The 23314-nt window shown below is 33.7% G+C and overlaps 1 protein-coding gene across 1 annotated transcript in view; it reads left to right on the top strand.

Moving 5' to 3' along the window:
* The first annotated feature begins 486 nt into the window (after positions 1-486).
* The window catches only part of LOC149413911 (uncharacterized), a 48444-nt gene continuing 25616 nt past the window's right edge, over positions 487-23314 (top strand). The window contains exons 1-3 of the mRNA XM_089643921.1: positions 487-640; positions 8175-8327; positions 8452-8614. Of these exons, the coding sequence (XP_089500047.1) occupies positions 487-640; positions 8175-8327; positions 8452-8614 (470 nt within the window). The remainder of the gene's footprint in view (positions 641-8174; positions 8328-8451; positions 8615-23314) is intronic.

Below are 23314 nucleotides of genomic sequence, written 5' to 3' on the forward strand. Positions count from 1 at the left end.
TTTATTGCGTGGTATTGGTAGTGTCTTTGTCCAAAGCTTGAATTAACTGTCGTAGTTTTTATGTTTTCTTTGTACGCTTGTCTAACTGGTCTGTTACTGTTATTTTGTGTATGTTGAAATTAATTTTTTTTGTCAAAAATGTAGTTTAAATGATAGTTGATAGTCTATGACTTTAATTTTGTCTATGTATTAACAGTATAACCTAAAAATTATCACTGACGCATGCTTTTGTCGTTGCATCCTGTAGATAGCGTTAGATTATTGTATTCCGACGATTGACGACGATTCTCTAAACCGATTTCAATCGTCTTATCTTCAATGTCAGTAGTATATCCTTATTTGAAAATATTTTTACAGTAGATTCCATTGCTTGGGAAAATATTAAAACCTAAAGATAATATTCATATCTCATACAAATTGGAGTTCCGTTAAAACAACGTTCAGTTTTGGGAAGTTTCAGACATATGTTTTGTGCACAACGGAGCCATGGATCAACTTAATCCAAAGAATGTATCCATCAAGACGGAACCAGTGCCCCGGGAAGACAATGGAGGTGAAATGCCTTATACGGATATGGATTTCGACCTCCCAGATGTAAAGAAGGAATGTTTGCAGAATGCGGAGAGTGCTCGGACAGCCAGTAAGTTGCGTTGCACATTATTTTTGAAATGTAGGTTGTTAAATACTGATGTTCGGAATCCTTGTCCGTTTTGAAATATTGCACAGACAGGACATAATATACTTGTTCATAAAGTCCTCTCTTGCTGTACCTATATAAGTACTACAGCAATATTTTAACTTATACTCACAAATCTCATGTTGCAACCTAACCTTATTCGGGATATAATAAAGCTCAATTAATTAAAATGCACTGAAAACACAATATTGATGCAATAAAGCATTATTCCATTGGCTGCAAACAACAAAACGCCGTACTGAAGGTGCTCAAGAGTAAACGTTTTATCCTTCTTGAAGGATCACTCTTGAAGTTGACATCTGGGGTTCTTCATATTTCTTAAATTAATTTTTATGATTACAGTATTAGTAGTGTGATCCTGTAGAAGAGGACATTGCCCACGAAACATGTAGATTGTTTTTATAAAAATTATGTGATGTAAGCAAAGTTTGTGGAAATTTTAATAAAATAAATGATGCCATCACAAAGCAAAAAACTTTTTCACAAAGCAAGAAAAGTTGATAAAGTTATTTTTATTTTAAACGTTATTTATTCATAGCCATAATTGTTTTTTTTAACATTAACAAGTAGTCCTACATCATGTGCCCATTTAAGCAGTTATTTAATCTCTCTTTGTAATGTAATAACCAGTTCTAAATCTAACAAAGTTACAACAATTGACAAGTTCAATATAAACAATGTCCCCAGGAGATACGCTGATAATTCTGACCAATTTCTTGAATTTCTCATTAATTTTATAATAAATATAAGACCGAATTTAGCAAAGCAAGCTATGCAATGTGATGAAGCAATACAAATAAACGAACCTTCTGAGCAGGGAAAGAAGCTTTAGTGATAAAAATCACCACCGATGAAATCTAAAACATTATTTCTTCCCTAAAATGAAATGTATCCTTGGAGGACTTAATCACAACCAATGCAATGAAATATCTCTTTAAAGTACTTATCATTCCTCTAACATACCTTGTCAATCTGTCTATAACTGGAAGCGTTTTCACCACAGCTCGCAAACAAGCTATTGTTATACCAATATTACAAGGATTTTAAAATGTCATTTACAACTATTTACTAATAAACCTACTAAAGACGTTTTCAAACATATTGGAGAAAATACTAAAAAACAAATACCATCCTACTTTAATTATATACTACGATAGTTAATAACTATCGACCTATGGTAAACACCTTATCAAAAATAATAGAGAAATTAGGTTAATGACTTATATATATATATATATATATATATATATATATATATGTATATATAACCAGTTTGACTTATGGGAGAATATGGAAACTGGTGATGAAGCATTACAAATGATCACCTCAGTCGTAGAAGCTCTAGATGTTGACAAAAAAGCAATGGCTATCTTTTTAGACTTGTCCAAGGCATTTGACACTGAATCCCATGGCTTACTCCTATAATAACTGAGCTCAATGCGTATTGTTAATAAAGCTATAGTGTATTGGGTCAGAACTTAGATTGGAAGTAGATCACAGAGAGTAACGATAAATGGTCACATTAGTTCAAAAAAATCAATTGTATATTGTGTTCTTCAGGGTAGTGTTTTAGTTCCAATTTTATTTTTGTTTGATATTAAAGACATTTCACCATTATTAAAGGCACTCCCCCTCAAACCAGAACAAACATACAAGGTATCGTTATTCCTTCACATAAAACAGGAAACAAGACAGACATAAATAATTACCGACCAATAACCCTACTAACAAGCCTATCGAAAGTATTTGAAAAAATCATCAACTCACAGCTGGTAAGATTCCTCGTGAGCCATAAACTGATCTCATAAAATCAATACGGGTTTCAAGAACATAAGAGTACCTCGGACGCTATTGCCGCTGTCACAGATTTTATTGTTAAAAGCCTAGATAAAAGAAAAAAATGTAATTCAATCTTGTTAGACCTTTCCGAAGCTTTTGATACAATATCACACAATAAATTAGTGAACAAACTTGAACAAATCGGTATTACGGGAAACGAACTTAACTTTTTTAAAAGCTACCTTAATGGACGCCAGCATCAAGTTAAAATAAATAACACACTTAGCAACACCGGTTCATCTAACTACGGTATACCACAAGGTAGTATTTTAGGTCCGTCTTTGTTCCTGTTGTAAATGACTTTTGCAACATTATTATTCAGAGGAAAATCGTTAGTTTTGCCGATGACCCCGTCTTACTGTTTGAAGCTGACACCTGGCTAGCTGCTTATAAAAAAAAAACTGAAACGGACATAAGCATTAGGGTGGAACACTTTTATATGATTTTTTTTTCGAAATTCGAATTGGAAAACCAGGTAAAAGTTGCTTTATGTAATTGTAAATAACACTTCTCAATTTGGAAGTTCTAGCTCGCCAGCTTGAGTTTCCGCCATAGACATTTTTTTGAAGGTTTTATAGACGTTTTGTATTAAACACTCTATAAACAAAATAATAAATAAATATAATATATCATGCATTAAATGATAAACACAGGTTCAGAAAGTTATGTTGGTATGAATAACATCAATTTTTAAAGCAAAATCCCTTTTCGGCTCAAACTTTGGCATGAGTTTACGAGATGCTAATTTTTGATTTTATAAATCCTTCTCGTCTTATCTTGTCGAATACACTTAGAGCTGCTTCTGTCACAACTTTTACAGATCTTTCCACATCCTGGGTGTGGCAAGGCAGTCTCATAAACTCCAACACTTTATCTTCTCCATTTTCAATAAGATCTTGTAACTGCCCATCGGAAATATTCATCAGTATTGGGGGTTCGTATATATTTTGTTGCCAGTCAATCATGTCTATGTAAGAACATGCATTTAAGTCCACTTTTGGCACCTCAAAAATGCGCGAAACAGAATTTTTATTAACTGGAAGAGCTTTTAAAATGCGTCTTGCAGCGAGTTCTCTAATGTGCCTACGTGAATTTGTTACCATACTCAACAACAAGTTTTCTGGATGAGCAAAATAACTATTTCGAATTATAACAGGGTCCACTATCGCTTACAACTAGTTGGACAAATAATATCTAGTGCTGTTAATGAGCTTCCATAAATGATTTGAACCATCTTTGCAGGATGAATGTGTTTTGATAGCAAACCAGACAGGAGCGTATGATATGATACGACAAACGTTGCTAAAGTCACAAGATATTGTTGTGGATTTTCTTTAGAAATATACAAATGCAGTATGCGATTAGCTCTTGTCAACCAGCGGGCATGGGGTAGTTTACCTGGGCTTCTCTGTAATAAATCAGAAGTGCAAGATCGATTTATGACAGCAGTAGTCATTTCTTGTATATATTTCTGGTCTGTACTGAGATCTGTTGATATTTCTGGAGGTAGTTCATCTTCGATCTTCTCAAAGTTTGCCAACGGCAGCTTCTCGCATATCTCTAATGCTTTACCAATTTGACCTGCAAATGATTTTGGTCCTGCAGTAGGGCGATCCAAATAGGTAAACAAATGCCTCATGCTATTTCAAAAAATTTCTACTTTGTACTCTGAACTCTTTTAACTTTTCTTCCTTAATTTCTTCAAAGACTTTTTCTAATTATAACACTTCGAGTGATATTTTTTTAGTAACTGTAAGATTCGTTTGTGTGTGACAATTGGAAAAGAAGATTTTATTCACAATTCTTCAATTTTCGTTCAAACTATTTCGGAAATTTCAAATACGTAGGTTCTTCAGTTGTGTTATTCTTTATTTTTAAGTCTTGTCGAGCCCATTCGTAGAATTTCATCACATTTTCATACGTAGGTAGGATATTCTCTTACAACTCTGCACTTACACCAAATGTCGGGCATTTTAAATTTTGTCTTCTAGAAGTCATGTTAATTCACTTAAATAAGGTTTATCAATAAGTACTCGTGAATATTATTTACGCACGACCATTCACCTTGAGACAATTATCACACTAGTTTAGACAAAACACTGCATTTCGTAGATTGTCACGTGCCGACCCCCGCTTCGTCCCGCACTTTGATCCTCTGTCACAGCGCCAAAGTATATTAAAAAAGAAATATTTGATTGCAACAGCTAGTTAACTATATTTGAATATGTTACTAAATATTGTTATATGTTATTCAATGAGGTAATTGATGCCAATTGGCAACTAAATAAAACTATTCCAAATAAAAATAAGAAAAAAAATCGTTCCGCCCTAATAAGAATGGTCAAAAAGTTGTTGGCTATAAATACGCTTACACTGAACACCGAGAAAACTAAATATGTCACATCAAGCATTAATATTACTGGTCAACTTCCTGACGATGCCTCCATTAGAATACACTCATGTTTGAATTCCGACGAATGTTGTCAGTGTCCCTACATTGAGCGCTCTACTCAGATGGAGTACCTTGGCCTCACCATTGACCCATATTTCAAATAGAATCTCCATACTCAAATAATTGCAAACAATATAAGAAAAACCATGCACTTCTTCAGAATCATACGAAACTTTCTAGGCTTACAACACCTGAAAATGATTTATTTTGCAGTCTGCCAATCTATTATTGAGTATGGTATCATAGCATGGGAAGGCGGCACTTCATCTGCACTAGACCCAATCTATTATTGAGTATGGTATCATAGCATGGGGAGGCGGCACTTCATCTGCACTAGACCCAATCTATTATTGAGTATGGAATCAAAGCATGGGGAAGCGGCACTTCATCTGCACTAGACCCAATCTATTATTGAGTATGGAATCAAAGCATGGGGAGGCGGCGCTTCATCTTCACTAGACCCAATTAAAGAGGCTCAGAATTTTTTTTAAAAAATAATGTTTAGTCTATCAATTATTTCAGACTTTAACCTAATTTTTAATATTAATAATGTGTTTAATGTTTGGCAGCTATATGCAAAAACTATCCTTATTTAAATGTACTCAAATATAAATAATTACTACGAAAAAAGTTCAAATACACGATGTACTCGAAGCAAAAACAAAAACTTACTAAAAACACCGATAACGCATACTACGTTTGGTCAACGAAACTTGACTGAAAAACTTTGCTACAAGACTCTACAACACTCTTACAGACATTATAAAACAATGTGATTCACAAAAAAAAGATATTGTAAAACTTGGATCGAAAAGAAGAATAGGGCCTTTACCGGTGCATTCACCCAAATGCGCAGTTATTGAAGTCACCACTCTATGGAGCGTATACATCTTAATACAAGTATGGGTATCCTCAACACAGGCGATCCCGGTGTCGCGGTATTTGAGAAACCTCAACTAACTGTACTTTTATTTACTTTTTACTTTCATCATATTATGTTTGTATTTTTCTGTAAATTTTATAAACTTAGAAAAAAACTTACAAATCAATGTACAATATACATCATAATATGTATTTATCGTTGTAATGTGCAAACTTTCTTAAATAATGATTAATATTATTATTATTTGAAAGCTGCCGTTTTCGGGTACTTCAGTTGTGTTTGCAGATGACAATGTTTTGGTATTTGCTGGTGATGCGTGGGATAAAACTTATGCTAAGTGCGAGGCGGGATTGAGTGCAGTCAAAATTTAGCTTGATCAAAACCTGTTAACCTTAAACATGACCAAAACAAAATATATTACTTTTAGCATTTCCTCTGTAAATCAGCCATCTTCGGAAAGTGTAGACATTATCAGATATCTCGGCTTGATAATTGGCCATCTAAAATGGAACAATAAAAAAAAAGAAATATTCTATGTAAATCATCTTTGTATGTGTTATATACTTAACTTATTTTATTGAATATAATTGTAAAGCTGCTCATCTCGACGCAGGAATTCCCTGGTAAGATGAGCAGCGGAGGAATTTTTTATTCTTATCTTACTCCAATGTAAGTCTATATCCCTGTCTAGAATAATGCGATGTCAAAGCGCATGAATAGTCTCATGCGCTTTGACATCGCATTATTCTAGATAGGGAAATAAACTTAGATTGGTCCGATTTTATCCCTCATTTTCATCAACGATATGACAAATTGCTTAGACGATGTCGAGGTATTGCTTTTCGCTAATGACATCACAACACAATACTCGACACAGTATGTATAAACGCAACTACATTGTCCAATTTCCGGTACAGCGGTTTCACACATGGGAAACCAGTACTTTGGTACAAATGGGAAACTAATACATGTGTGATACTGACATGTTTTACCTTTGGTACTTGTTTTTTTATAATTTATTCTTTAGTTTGTACATCACTTGAACTTCAGGAGACAATTACGTTATTACGATATGGAAAGCTCTATCAAGCACTACGGACTTAAAACATTAAAAAGCAGGAGAGACACTGCGGACATGATTTACTTACACAAAGTCTTGAGTGGTCATATTGACTGTCCAGCCCTTTTGTCATCAATCAATATTAGAGTCCCAAGTAAGAAAACTAGAGACAAATCATTGTTTCATATCGAAATTGCTTCAACGAGTCTCAGGCAAAATTCTTTCTTACTAAGAACTTGCAATCATTATAATAAAACTTATTTTGATGCTGATATCCTGTCGTGTACCTTAGTAGCATTTAAAATTTTTTTTAACAGAGTTTTGTAATAATTAACCCTTTTCTAAATTTAATACATTGCATTCATCATTTATTCATTATCACTCTTACATATTATTTGTATTTAATATCAAATGTACGTGTGTGTATGTATGTATGTATGCATGTATGTATGCGTATGTATGTATGCAACTATGTATATGTATGTGTATACGTATGTATTTATATGTGTATATGCATGTGTATGTATATATATGTATGTATGTGTTTATACGTGTACATATATATATACATTTTCTCTTATTATTTCCTTGTTTTTAACATTTCTTTGTTTTTAACCTTTCTTTGTTTTCTTTGTTTGTTTATTGCTTTTTAACCTTCTTTATCTTTATTGCATGATGTGAACATTGGTTATTGGGTTGTAACCTAATTCTTTTACTTATTTTTTCTCTCTCTATGCATGTTATGTTATAAACCTATTAATGTTCCTAATAAAATAAAATAAAATAAAAAAATAAAAAAAATTATAATTAACTTAACTTTACATTAAACTTTACACTTTACACCGTAAATTATACTTATACCTTACACTTTATACATAACTTTATATTTTATCTATAAACTTTATATGCTGTATATTTTGTACCTTGTAGCTTTAAGTACTTTAATTCCTTATACTTACTATATTTTTATATTTATGTTTATGGCACATGTCGTGCCGTTTGTATTTCAATACATTTAATATATATTATATGTTAGCTAAGTGAATTTCGTGGGTTATATTATAGACCTTCTTTGTAAATCTGACTGAACATAATTTTTTTGTCTCTTGCAATTTTATTTTTATTATCTTTCTCATGTTCAAAATTAATTCTCATTTTAAAATTTGAGTTCCCCGTAAAAATCCCCGCGGGCTTAAAATTAATGCATAAATATATCACATACAAATTGATTTTTTGTTTTCAGGTAGCATTAATGTGAAAAATGTTTCAAACAAGGCAGAACTAGAACAACAAGGAGAATATGGTGGGGGGATTCCATATATGGAAATTGAAATTGACCTGCCAGATATTAAAAAGGAATGCTTAGGTCACTTTGATAGAATTACCCAGACAACAGGTAAAATCGATTTCCTCTGTTACAATGAAGAATTCGTGCTTTTTATTTATTTTAATGTTATATGATTTAACTTTGTTTACACTTAAAACGTTATATTCCTAATCTTTTTCTGATTTATTAACAGGACTGAAGATGCAACCCGTAAAACAACGATTCTCCTGTTCTCATTGTAACTACTCCTGCTTTTACAAGTCAAACTTAGGACTTCACTTGGGCATTCATTCTGGAGAAAAACCATTTTTATGTGCCCATTGCAGTTATTCATGTTCTCAAAAGAGATCTTTGAAGTTACACATGATGACTCACAGTGGAGAAAAACCTTTTTCGTGCTCTGACTGTAGTTATTCATGTTCTGTTAAAAGTAAATTGACGAGACACATGATGACTCATAGTGGAGAAAAACCTTTTTCATGCTATGACTGTAGTTATTCATTTTCTGTAAAAGGTAGTTTGACGAGACACATGATGACTCATAGTGGAGAAAAACCTTTTTCATGCTATGACTGTAGTTATTCATGTTCTGTAAAAGGTAGTTTGACGAGACACTTGATGACTCATACTGGAGAAAAACCTTTTTCATGCTCTGACTGTAGTTATTCATGTTCTGAAAAGCAATCTTTGAAGTTACACATGATGACTCATAGTGGAGAAAAACCTTTTTCGTGCTCTGACTGTAGTTATTCATGTTCTGTAAAAAGTAAATTGACGAGACACATGATGACTCACAGTGGAGAAAAACCTTTTTCATGCTCTGACTGTAGTTATTCATCTTCTCAAAAGCGATATTTGAAGTTACACATGATGACTCACAGTAGAAAAAAACCTTTTTCATGCTCTGACTGTAGTTATTCATGTTCTGAAAAGCGATCTTTGAAGTTACACATGATGAATCACAGTGGAGAAAAACCTTTTTCGTGCTCTGACTGTAGTTATTCATGTTCTGTAAAAGGTAAATATTCGCAACACATGATGACTCATAGTGGAGAAAAACCTTTTTCATGCAATGACTGTAGTTATTCATGTTCTGTAAAAGGTAGTTTGACGAGACACATGATGACTCATAGTGGAGAAAAACCTTTTTCATGCTATGACTGTAGTTATTCATGTTCTGTAAAAGGTAGTTTGACGAGACACATGATGACTCATAGTGGAGAAAAACCTTTTTCATGCTATGACTGTAGTTATTCATGTTCTGTAAAAGGTAATTTGACGAGACACGTGATGACTCACACTGGAAAAAAACCATTTTCATGCTCTGACTGTAGTTATTCATGTTCTCAAAAGGGATCTTTGACAAGACACATGCTGACTCACACTGGAAAAAAAACCATTTTCATGCTCTGACTGTAGTTATTCATGTTATGAAAAGGGATATTTGACAAGACACATGCTGACTCATACTGGAAAAAAACCATTCATGCTCTGACTGTAGTTATTAATGTTATGAAAAGAGTAAATTCACGAGACACATGATGACTCATACTGGAGAAAAACCTTTTTCATGCTCTGACTGTAGTTATTCATGTTCTGAAAAGCGATCTTTGAAGTTACACACGATGAATCACAGTGGAGAAAAACCTTTTTCGTGCTCTGACTGTAGTTATTCGTGTTCTGTAAAAGGTAAATATTCGCAACACATGATGACTCATAGTGGAGAAAAACCTTTTTCATGCAATGACTGTAGTTATTCATGTTCTGTAAAAGGTAGTTTGACGAGACACATGATGACTCACAGTAGAGAAAAACCTTTTTCATGCCTTGACTGTAGTTATTCATGTTCTGAAAAGCGATCTTTGAAGTTACACACGATGAATCACAGTGGAGTAAAACCTTTTTCGTGCTCTGACTGTAGTTATTCATGTTCTGTAAAAAGTAAATTGACGAGACACATGATGACTCATAGTGGAGAAAAACCTTTTTAATGCTCTGACAGTAGTTATTCATGTTCTGTAAAAGGTAGTTTGACGAGACACATGATGACTCACAGTGGAGAAAAACCTTTTTCTTGCTTTGACTGTAGTTATTCATGCTCTGTAAAAGGTAAATTGACGACACACATGATGACTTATAGTGGAGAAAAACCTTTTTCATGCTCTGACTGTAGTTATTCATGTTTTGTAAAAGGTAATTTGACGAGACACACGATGACTCATAGTGGAGAAAAACCTTTTTCATGCTCTGACTGTAATTATTGGTCTTTTCAAAAGGTATGTGCCCATTGCAGTTATTCATGTTCTGAAAAGCGATCTTCGAAGTTACACATGATGACTCACAGTGGAGAAAAACCTTTTTCATGCTCTGACTGTAGTTATTCATGTTTTGTAAAAGGTAATTTGACGAGACACACGATGACTCATAGTGGAGAAAAACCTTTTTCATGCTCTGACTGTAATTATTGGTCTTTTCAAAAGGTATCTTTGAAGTTACACATGATGACTCACTGTGTAGAAAAACCTTTTTCATGTCCCGACTGTAACTAGACATGTTCTCTAAATGAAAATATGTATAGACATATGCTGACTCACAGTGGAAATAACTGTATTGTCTCGTGTTTAAGTGTTTATCTTCACGAAAGTGTACCTTTGTAATACACATTTGGACTCCTTCACAGAAAACCTTTCTCTAAACTAGCGATTATGAATCTTAGATCTCACTTTGCCACTGGACGTGGAATGCCACTATACATCATCTACTATGTACCAATTTGATTAAAAAATGCCTACTATGGACGATATAAATGAATCATGGAATTCGAAAATGGAAACCATTAAAATCGTCAATAAAATCTCACTTAAAAATGTACACCTTAATCCATGGATCACACAGAATGTTATAAACTTCATGAGAAAAAGAGATGACTTACACAAGATATTTTTCGATATCCATAAGTTTTACATACGTTTAGATATATGGGAATTGGTAGTGAGACAATGCAAGATAAGGATGTTGTTGTTGTGGTGTTTATTGTGAGTCAGCATAATACATTGGTGAAGGTCATTGTGTTTATTGAGTCAGTTGCCGAGACGAGGAGATGATGTAGGACAGATGTTGAATACTCCGGTTGCTGCGATGATGTGGTGGTCAAGCGCGGGTCAGTGAGTCGACGCCGGGCGCTGGTGACCGGGACTCGATGAAGGTCAGGTACTGGCCAAGAACGTAGGTCTTCAGGCACTCCAGTGCTGACGAGACGGCCAAAGGTGCGGTGGACCTTGTAGGCGGTTGAACGGGCGCGGTGTGACCAATGAGGATGCTGCGTGTCCTCGTGGTGGTCATGATGCTTGGAAGAAGCGCTGGTCAGAGACGCTGGGACCAGGGCGCTTGTAATCCGAGTAGCGCTTGCCAGGGACGACGATCCGGACAAGGCGCTAGGTTAATGTCCCGGTAGAGTCCATGATGGTACGGGCGAAGCCGGGTATATGTCCTTCGTGGAGGGGCGCGGGGCCCCCCAGTTGTCACTCGTGAGATTAGTAAATCGTTGGCGGCAGATTGATGACTGACTGACTACTGACTACTGACTGATGTACTTGGGGTAGCCGAAGGTGCGATGGACCTGGTCGGCAGATGAGCAGGAGGTACAGGCTAGCGACGATGGTCGCGGAGCCGAGGCGCAGACGGCGATGAGCTGGTTGCCGGGTCTAGGCGCGTGAGGTTAGCGCTGGCCAGAAATGATAGCCTGGGCCAGGGCGTTGAGGTGAAGAAGGATCGAAGCGTGATGCGGGGGGAACCGGCCATGATGGCCGATTCCTCCATTACGCCGAGTCGGAGATCTCGAGTAGGATGATGTCGCGTGGAACTTGTTGAGTGGAACGATGTGGAATTATGACTGACTGCTGTACTCAAGTCCTCCACCGCTTATATAGCTGCCGATTCCTTTGTTCTCGTCTGGCACGGGTTGGAGTAGCGTCTGGACTTCGAACCCGCAGAACCGCTGACTCGGTTGTTTAACACATGCCGTCTGGTTATGATTTTGATGACTCTAGGAGCGGTGACATAACCGCTACAGATACAATAAAACATATTAAATCACGTCCAGTGCAATAAAATATCCATGTATAGAACTTATCAACCTCTAACAAACCTAATCAATCTGTCAATCACTGAAAGTGTATTCCCCACAACTCTCAAAAATACCTTTTTTATAGCAATATTTAAACAACGATGTAAAAATGACAGATTACTATCGACTAATAAACATACTCTGTACAGTTTTTAAAATATTTGAGAAATTACTAAAAAAAAACTTTTTCTTCTTGGAAGATTATAAAAAAATATCGGAAACAGAATAGTATTAGTGAGAATTGGTAGGTATGTCAAATACAACTCGTAACTTTCGAAAATGCTACATTACAAGCGTACAACCGAGAAAGCTCAAATCACCTCTTCAACTACGGAGTACAGAAAGTAAGCGTACTTGGACCTACATTATTTATCCCCCCTTGGAAAGTGTAGATTGTATCATGTATCTAGGTGTAAAGATTGATAAATTTTTAAGATGGAATGACCATATCGATATGTTAACAAAGCCTATCAGGAGACTTACATTTATTTTTAAAGAACTGCGAGACATATTGGACAAAGAGAAATTAAAAACTGTCTATTTTGCCTTAGTCCAATCTCGACTTTCTTATAACACAGTATGCTGGGGATCATGTCAAAGGTCCAATGTTGAACCACTAAATATTACTCACAAATTGATCCTTAAAGTAATGTACAAAAAAAAATTCTGATTTCCATCCAACCTACTTTATAAGGAATGAAATGTTATGAGTATAAAACAGCTTTATTATCTACTTTGCTTCTTCTTTTGAATAATGATTAATGATTAGTTATGGTTCAAATATTGTTACAATATACTGTCAAATGACCCATCTGGTAACACATCTAATACTTATTTTTTCTTTAATTTTGAAATATTTTGTTTTTGTATGTAGAATTACTTTATGTTTGTGATAACTCTTATGTTTGCTTCACTCTAATGTAAATTGTTAACCTCGATACAGGCTCATTCCTAGTGAGGATGATTTTTATGAGAAAAAAATGTGTTTTATGTATAGTGAGATGCAATAAATAAATTATTTCTAATATACATCAGTGATATCTGTAAGCTAAGAACGAGAGGAAAAATCATTTGTTTTGCTGACAATACAATAATTTTATTGAACAAAAGATAATGGATAATTACTATGTCGCCTGCAAATGCGGATCAAAATACATTCCCTCCTACTTAATGTCTATAAAAGAACATCAGACATTTTCAGTAACAGCCAGAGAACAGCGGTCGGATGACATTAATCTCAAATTACTTTTGTGCAAAGGAATCTACTAACATAATCAAGGTTTCTCATGCCTCTTTCCCACTATAGCACACTCCAAAAGCATCAAATATTTTGTAATATAATTGATGATAATCTCCGATTGAACACGCACGTTGACGTTATTACAAATATTTTGGAATGTAATTGATGATAATCTCCGATTGAACACGCACGTTGACGTTATTACAAATATTTTGTAATGTAATTGATGATAATCTCCGATTGAACACGCACGTGACGTTATTACAAATATTTTGTAATGTAATTGATGATAATCTCCGATTGAACACGCACGTTGACGTTATTACAAATATTTTGGAATGTAATTGATGATAATCTCCGATTGAACACGCACCTTGACGTTATTACAAATATTTTGTAATGTAATTGATGATAATCTCCGATTGAACACGCACGTTGACGTTATTACAAAAAACTAATCTGGTACATATACTTCTTTGGAAACATCTGTAATATCCTCAACAGAAACGGCATTTCAAATGTATTCTACGCTTTGTGTCAATCACTAATAGAGTACGGGATAGCTGGTTGGGGGTCTGTCTTGAGCATTCGCACAGAACGGCTCAGCACAGCCCAAAAAGAGTCTGAAGAAATATTAAAAAATCTTTCAAGTCTACAATATACAAAAACTTTATAAAAACAATGTTATATTTAAACAAAAATATGAAGAAAATAACTACACACCGCCGCAGAATAGGAAGCGCTTTTCAAGAACTAACTTTGAATTTATACTTGTAAATACTTACTTCATGTACAAACTTTGATTTTAAAACTTATTAAAATAAAAACGTAATAGTTCTAACATGAATATTATTTTTTCTTTCATATTAATTATTGTTCACAGTTATAAGTAGATAGCTAAGCTACTTAAGACAACTGTAATTTGATAATAACTTTTATTTATGGGTTTGTACATCAATGGAAAATAATTTATTATATTTCATTAATAAGTGATTTTAACATTTTTTCTCTTGTTTTTATTATATTGATATTTTCTCACATTTTATACATTCAACCTATGTAAATGGCTCATGTTGTGCCTTGCGTATTTTTTAATAATAATTTTTTTGTAAATTATAAAATTGCACTTCTCAATTGACAATTCGGAAGAGTGAAATGCTCCCGGAATTGGTACATTTACTTTTAAACGTATATCTGGCGTTACTCGACATTTCTCTAGTTTCAATTAATTTAATATCCATTTATTATATTTAAACCTACCAGAAGAAATTCTCTAAACGATATTGAACACCCTTTCTAACTCGGTTGCATAGTTAAGAAGAACTACACGCACAGACAGACGCGGATAGCGGCTTTTCTTTTATACTATTTAGATAAAACATATAAACCTTTAAAAATTATTAATTAAAAACTTTTATCTTTTAGCTTAACTTTTCAAAAAATATTATTTATGAAATGTGGCATTGAATCGAACAATGACATCATATAATATAACATTGCATTATAATAAATCTATGTATTATCCTGTATGTGAAATAATTGTAATTGATGAATTCATTATAACGAAAAGAAGGTCTTCGATTATGCGATGTGAGTATATATTAGTGTAATATCACTATTGGTGTCGCACATCACTAGTGCTAAACTTCATTGTATTATCGTCTGTGGTCGCACTAACAAGCTCTCTCTGTATAACCGTCACAAGAATAAAAGTCTATCTCATAAAATACGATCAGTGTTTTAATATAAAGTCATCCACCTTAAATAGAATAAAACAATGAGCAATGATGTGGACAGTTTTATAAAAGTCCAATTTCCCTTGCGGTTACTGCTGAACAACTCCTCTCAGTCTTCTCTTAACCCGGCCGTATCCATACTGTAACGATAGTCCACCTTATTAACCCGGCCGTATCCATACTGTAACGATGGTCTACCTTATTAACCCGGCCGTATCCATACTGTAACGATGGTCTACCTTATTAACCCGGCCGTATCCATACTGTAACGATGGTCTACCTTATTAACCCGGCCGTATCCATACTGTAACGATGGTCTACCTCAGAGGCGGGGAACCTGCGGCCTTAAGGCTATTCTAGTGCGGCCTTTTGACTGATGCCATTTTTTTTTAATATATCACAGATTACCGATGTCGTCGCTCTAGTTCGTTTTTGTCCAACATACCATTTTGGCGAAATTGAGTTAAGTATGCAGATGTTCTCAGAAAGCATTTATTTATAAGATCAAATTGAAAAAACTTTTCTTTTTTTTTAAATTTGTTCTCAAAACGCAGTTTGTCTTAAGTCCACCACAATTAAACAACGTTCCGAGCGTGTTTATCCAACATCCACACGTTGGCCAAAAGGACCTCTGATATTTAAACCGGCCGTTATGTTACATTTCATATAAATGTATCCAACATCCAAGCCATATCTTAGCCTGTAATTCTCTCTCTCCGTTACGGGCGTATTACTCTAATAGACCAAACAGCCAATGGTAGCACAGCGGTAAGACCACCCTGTTAAACCATACATTCGTTCGTTAGCGCCTAAAAAGTCAATGTCTTCACATGTGATTTTGCTATTTACAATGGTATTTTAGTGGTTTCGGTGTAGAAAACGATAAAAAAATACATTGAAAATGCAACAGGTTAAGTATTTCATTATTTTATCAGCAAATTGTTTCAACTTATCGCCCGTTACAGCTCCATACAGGGTGGTCATAATAACATTGTGTATTTCGAATGTTTTGTACATAACATTTTATAATACTTGCCAAGTTCTACATTATGGTTAAATATCGTACTAACTAACCGACTAAACATCACGCCGTTTCCCCGAAAGGGTAGGCAGAGAGGACAGACCGCCAAACAACTCGGTCTTGGCACACACTCCTTGCCTCATTCACATTCATACATCGTCTCATACATACTCTTCTAGTATTCTGACTCTTGACATGGCCTGACTCGAGTATCTGATTCACTTGATCGTGTCTTCCTCGGGCGTCCCCGACTTCTGCTACCATTCGTATTTGCATCATATGTCCTATTTATACTCCTTTCTTCGCTCATTCGCTCTACATGCCCAAACCATCTCAGCGTCCCTTTCTTAATCTAATTCACTACGCTTACATCATCCCTTGCACTCTTTGAACTGCACTTTCGTATTAAAAATTGAAATAACAAAATGTCGTTGCTATTTTAATCGCGCAGTCAATAAATTAATTGAAATAAATCACAAACAGTGAGGCATGTTACTGAGAGTAGGACGAAATTAAACTGAACTCATTGAAAATGAGATCCCTGAGGCGTATGTACGGTAAAATGTATTACGAAGACTTCCAAGATTACAATTAAATTTACAACCAAAAAAGTTTACAACAAAAAAAGTACAATTTATAATTTAAAAAGTACAATTTATAATTGTACTTTTTTATTTTGTAAACCATAATTAATGTTTTTATAAATATCCTGTTTGTGTCTCGAATAAAAAAAAAAAAAAAAAAGACGAAAGTGTAATGAAAAATATAAGGAAAGGGGTGCTTGAATAGTTGGGAACAGTATCAGTGCAGTGTCAGGGGAATGTATGACGCAAAAATAAACACTTATAGTGGATCATGTTAAAAGTTGTAATAATGAAAGAGTATCTGAGATGATGTTCGAATATGGATGGAGCAAGGATTGGGGGCCAAAACACAGTTGCTTGGCGATCCATCCACTCTGCCTACTCCTGAGGAGCAACGGCGTGATGGTTAGATATAATTCTCATTATAGTTAGGGAATCTCACTTATCGTATTATAAGCAATTTAATGTTTCATAATCATGTACATAAAATAACAGTAAAGGTATATAGTAAGCAATGATTTTTTTTTAAATATAAAAATGTCTTAAATTTAATTTTAATTCAAACGCATCAGAATAATTTTGCAATTATTTAAGAAGTAAAAATGTGTGTTTTTGTTTGTTACAGAGTTGAAAAAGTAAAAAGGATTTGGATCTTTGAAATACGATTGTTTGTTTAAATGATATCTACAATAAATAATTATGACAGATTGTACCTACTTGTGATGTTTAAAAGAAGACAGTTATTATCAAAAACGTAATAGAATGACAATGAAAGGTTTTTATTATTTTGTACATTTAGTACCTAATATTTGTCATCGGTTCGTTTGTTTCTTACCTGTTCCTTTTTTTGTTCTAGAATTATGATTTGAAAAAATAAGTTTTTATCGCAGAACTAATAAAATGTCAATAAAAACGTATTTTTTTTCGTACATTCATTATTTACATTTTTCATTTTGTTTATTTACCTACACCTGTTTCCAATCCCTTCATTCAGCCACTTTTGTAACCCATGTCCAACTGAATGGTAATACACAATGGTTCGCCGATATCCCAAACACTGGAACACTTGTAACGGAGCTAAATGTGGTGAGAAGGTTTTATGACCTCTTTTTACAAGTTAGTCTTTATTGTGTAATAGATATAAATCCTACTCCATGTGTTCCAATGTCAAATCATTTTTAAAAAGGACTCGTCGTCTATTGTTTTACACATTTCTTAAGAACTTGTAGGTATCTATTGTGTTTCCAGATCCTTTGAATTATCTTACTATTTTTAAAGCTCTGATTTATTATAATGTGATAAAAATAATAAAATTTTGAAAATTTCTATGGCGTGGTTTAAGTGTAAAATAACCTTTAAGGCGTTTTACAATATTAATGAATACAGAGCCTTAAGTTAGATCTAGTTAAAGATTGATGACCTACTTGATACACTAATTGCATTCACTGGCTGCTGCTCGTCAATCAACAATAACAATTGCAATAAATCGCCCGATAAATTGACGTAATTGTCTGAAAAGGTAAGTTTTCTATTATGATTTAACGACGTTATTATTGGATAAAACTCAGTCTTAACATTTGATTCCCAATCAAGAAATTAATCATTTGAAAAAATATCACATAAAATTATTTAAGAATCACATCTGAATTTTTTCGGTCTCGCCTCCAAAATATAACTAATAAGTTAATACTATTGAACGTAAATCATGTAAGTATCATCGTTCAATGACCGACCTATATTGAATGTATTTAATAATAATATTATTTTGAAATGCTTTCCGATCTTTCTCTAATACCAAACACGTTGGATAAAGCAAAAGTCACGCAAGAGTGCGCGCTTTTGTCCAACATCCAGTCTCCTTTATCCAATATCCAACTTTAACACACAAGATTTCGTCACTTTGTCCTACATCCATATTAAAAACGTAATTTTTTTGCGTAATTTTAAACATTTGGAACGAATTTTATTTGAAAATAATATTTTTTATCATTTTAGTAAGCTTACAATAACTAAGCTAATTTCATTTTATATGCGTTTTTCGTAAAAATAAATTTGAAGGGCTATTTCTCCCGATTTACGTTTTTGTCTGTTGGATAAGAGCAACGAAATATATTATTGAAACTATTCAAAAATACTGAATCCTCTACAATACCGCGTGTTCATCAAACAAGGTAAAATAACAATGACATAAAAAATATTCCAGGTCATAAAACCACATTCGGGCAAAAAAATTATATTTATTTTGCGAAGAAACTCCACAACATCCTCTTCCTGATAGAAAACGAAAAGAAAATTTAAATGATTACAAATCAAGAAAAAAAAATAGGGCTTAAAGAGATTAATGAAAAAACTCTGAACAAAACAACGACATAAAAAACTAATAAAACAGAAATGAATAACTTTAGTCCGCCTCAGCACAGATCACCCTAGAGAGAAGTGAGGAGGACTAAGAAATACAATTTGCTATACATATATTTAACATCATTTTTTGTACGTACGATGTTTAAATAGTCGCTCTAATAAGAAAAAGTTAACAATTCCCAGAAGATAGACAAAACACCAGACACTTTGGTTGCATTTTGTCATCAGTATAAACGTTGATTATTTAAAACTTTGTATTTCACTTTTGCTTGCATAAGGCGTTCAAGATTGCCTAACACCGCCATAAGATGACACTATATTATTCACAATATGAAATTATTCATGGTTTAAAACTTACAAAAATAACACAAATAATAGTAAATATATTTAATTATACTAAGAGAATAGTGAATTGAACATTTTAATAGAACTTATTACCTTAAACATGATTTTAATCAAACAATCATTCGCAGCGAAACTGACGTGCTGGAATAATTTGTAAAATCTTTTTTTTTTTCAAATTCCGCGAGCATTTCATTCAACGAAATAATTTGCAATCTATCTTAACTAGTTGTCATCATTTGAACAAGTAACAGTTGCTGACTTAATTCTGAAGTGTAATTTTACATTGTAATATTACGATAAAAATATTTTTTTTTTATAAACATAAAATGAGTTTTGAAATTCAAATTTCGTTTTAAAAAGAACCAAATTAAAGGAAACATGTATTTCACCATGCGATTTAGGATAATTTATTGAGAAACAAAAGCTTCCACAATTTGAACCATTTATTAAAGATATTTATTTTATTTTGAATACTGGAGACTCATTGGAGTTACATCAGATATAGGATTAATAATGGCTAGTTTCAAGCGAGGTTTTTCTGTAAATGAGAACGTACATGTTTTTTTTTATTTACACTTATGTGCAGATGAAAAATTACACACGGAACAAGAAAAAGCTTTTTCTAAACAGTGGGTCAGCAAGTGTTTCTGTAAATTACTCTTTACAGAACATCAGAACAACAGATCCCTTTTGAGAACACGAATAATTACACACGGAACATGAAAAAGGTTTTTCTCCACCGTGAGTCATCTTGTGTAACACCAAATGACCCTTTTGCGAACATGAATAGTTACAATAGAAAAAAGGTTTTTCCCCACTGTGAGTCTTCTTGTGTCTAGTGAAATTACTCTTTACAAAAAATGAATAGCTATAGGTAGGCGGAACAAGTAAAAGGTTTTTCTCCACTGTGAAACAGCACGTGTCTCTTCGAAGCACCCTTTTGAGAACATGTATAGTTGCAGTCCAAACACGAAGAAGGTTTTTCTCCACTGTGAGTCAGCATGTGTGTCTTCAAATTACCCTTGAGAGAACATGAATAATTGCAATCGGAACATGAACATGGTTTTTTTCCACTGTGCTTAAGCACGTGTCTTTTCAAATCTCCCCTTCGACAACAGGAATGACTGCAGTCGTAGCATGAAAAAGGTTTTTCTCCACTGCGAGTCATCATGTGTACCGTCAACGATCCTTTTTGAGAACATGAATAACTGCAATGGGCACATGAAAAGGGTTTTTCTACAGTATGGGTGCGCAAGTGAAGTTCTATGTTTGACTTGTAAAAGCAGGAGTATCTACAATGGGAACAGGAGAATCGTTTTTTTACGGGTTGCATCTTCAGATCTGTCAATTAGTCAGAAAAAGATTAAGAATATAAGGTGTAGAGTGTAAACACAGTTAAATCATAGAAAGTTTAAAAAAACATGAATTCTTCATTCTAACAAAGAAAATCGGTTTTACCTGCTGGATGAGTAATTCTATCAAAGTGATCGAAGCATTCCTTTTTTAATATCTAACAGGTCAATGTCTATTTCCGTATAAGGAATTCCCCTAAAACATCCTTCTTTGAAACAGTTTTCACATAAATGCTACCTGTAAAAACAAAACAGAAATATGTATGTGAAATAATTTAACACCTGCGGGGCTTTTACGAAATAAAGGTAGTTCAATTTTAACACGAGAATTAAATACAAGAAACAAAATTTTATGATAAATCAGATTCAGAGAGCCAACCAAATTTTCAAGAGTTGGGTTGAGATAGGTCTTTAATATGACCCACGAAATTCTACCAAGCTAACATAAAACATGACGATATCACCAAAGTACTGGTTTCCCATGTGTGAAACCACTGTACCTGATAATGGATAATGTAATGTGCTTTTAAATACTGTGTCGAGAGAAAGAAAGAAATTTAAATCAGATATTTTTACTCTGTCTTCTAATGTATTAATGTCGTAGAGTATTTAATAGGAAATGATAATTTATTTTTTCCAGCGAGATACTTCATTTCAAATATATGAATGGTATATGTTTGTTTGTATTCGCTCGCAAAAATTACGGTCCATTCAAGTACCAATAGTCGATACGCATAAGAAGTGTTTGACAATGATTTAAGAGCAATACCTCGACATCGTCGAAGCAATTTGTTATATCGTTGATGAAAATGAGGAATAAAACTGGACCAAGGTAAGTCTATATTCCTAGCTAGAATAATGCGATGTCAAAGAGCATGAATAGTCGCAGCAAGATAAAAAAAATCCTCCGCTGCTCATTTCACTAAGGAATTCCTGCGTCGAGATGAGCAGCTTTACAATTTAATTAAAAAAATAAGTTAAGTAAATAACACAAACACATATATATGGATTGCATCGAATATTTCTTATTTTGTTTGTTAATATAGTAATACGATTATTCCATTTTAGAATTCTATCAATTAATCGGCTAGTATGTTTGATATCGTCAACACTTTCCAAAGGTTGACAATTACACTACTGCACACAACTATGTATTTTTAAGGAACGGTCCAAAGATGATGATTTACAGAGGAAATGCTATAGGTAATATATTTTCTTTCGGTCATGTTTAAGGTTAACAGGTTTTAATCAAGCCGAATTTCAACTGCAATGATATGAGCTGTTTTTTTTGTATTTTCTAAAAATATTTTGTTGGAAAACGTATTGAGTAGGCTTATTTGTAAGTAGTTGTTAATGCCATTTTTACATCCTTGTTTAAATATTGGAATAAACTAAAATTAGGATTGGGGAAAACGATTTCAGTTATAGACAGATTTACTAGGTATTTAAGAGGTAGGATAAGTATTTTAAAGAGATATTTCATTGCATTGATTGTGATTAAGTTCAATATTCAAAACAAACATTTTCGACTTCATTATTTGTGATTTGTTCAACTCCAGCTTCTTTCCCTGCTAAGGAGGTTTGTTAATTTGTATTGCTTCAGCACACTGCATTGCTTGCTTTGCTAAATTCGTCTCTATATTTATTTTTAAAAATATTGACAGATTCAAGAAATTGGTCAGGGGAGAAATTGTATATCATGGGGACATTGCTTATATTTAGCACGCCAATTGTTTTAACGTTCTTTCATTACAAAGAGAGTAAAAACAACTGCTTAAATGCATGATAGGACTAATTGCTAGTGTAAGAAAAATATCATCATAGTTAAACAACTTTTAAAATAAAACAACTTTTCTTGTTGTGTGAAAGAGTTTTTCACATAACTTAATTTTGACATAAATAATCTACATGTTTCGTGGGCGATATCCTCTTCTACAGGAGTAAACTATAATTAAAAAAAAACATTTAATCTAGATGGTTAGGGTTGTAATTGATAAACTTGTCAAATCGAGAATTTAAAGTAGAGACATTATATAAATATGAAGGAGCCAGATATCCAGTTCGAGACCGATCCGAGGATAAACCGTTTACTCTTGAGCACCTTCAGTACGGCGTTTTGTTGTTTGTAGCCGATGAAATAATGCTTTATTGCATCAATACTTGAGATTTGTGAGTAGAAGTCAAAAGATTGCTGTAGTACTTATGTAGGCACGGCAAGAGAGGGCGTTAGGTAGTTGCAGCAGTAACATGATATCATACGACACATAGGATATCATACACACTGTAATGTA

This window comes from Hesperophylax consimilis, chromosome 20, assembly GCF_061612785.1.
Source record: "Hesperophylax consimilis isolate HC1 chromosome 20, BYU_Hcon_1.0, whole genome shotgun sequence".
NCBI classification, from domain to species: Eukaryota; Metazoa; Arthropoda; class Insecta; order Trichoptera; family Limnephilidae; genus Hesperophylax; species Hesperophylax consimilis.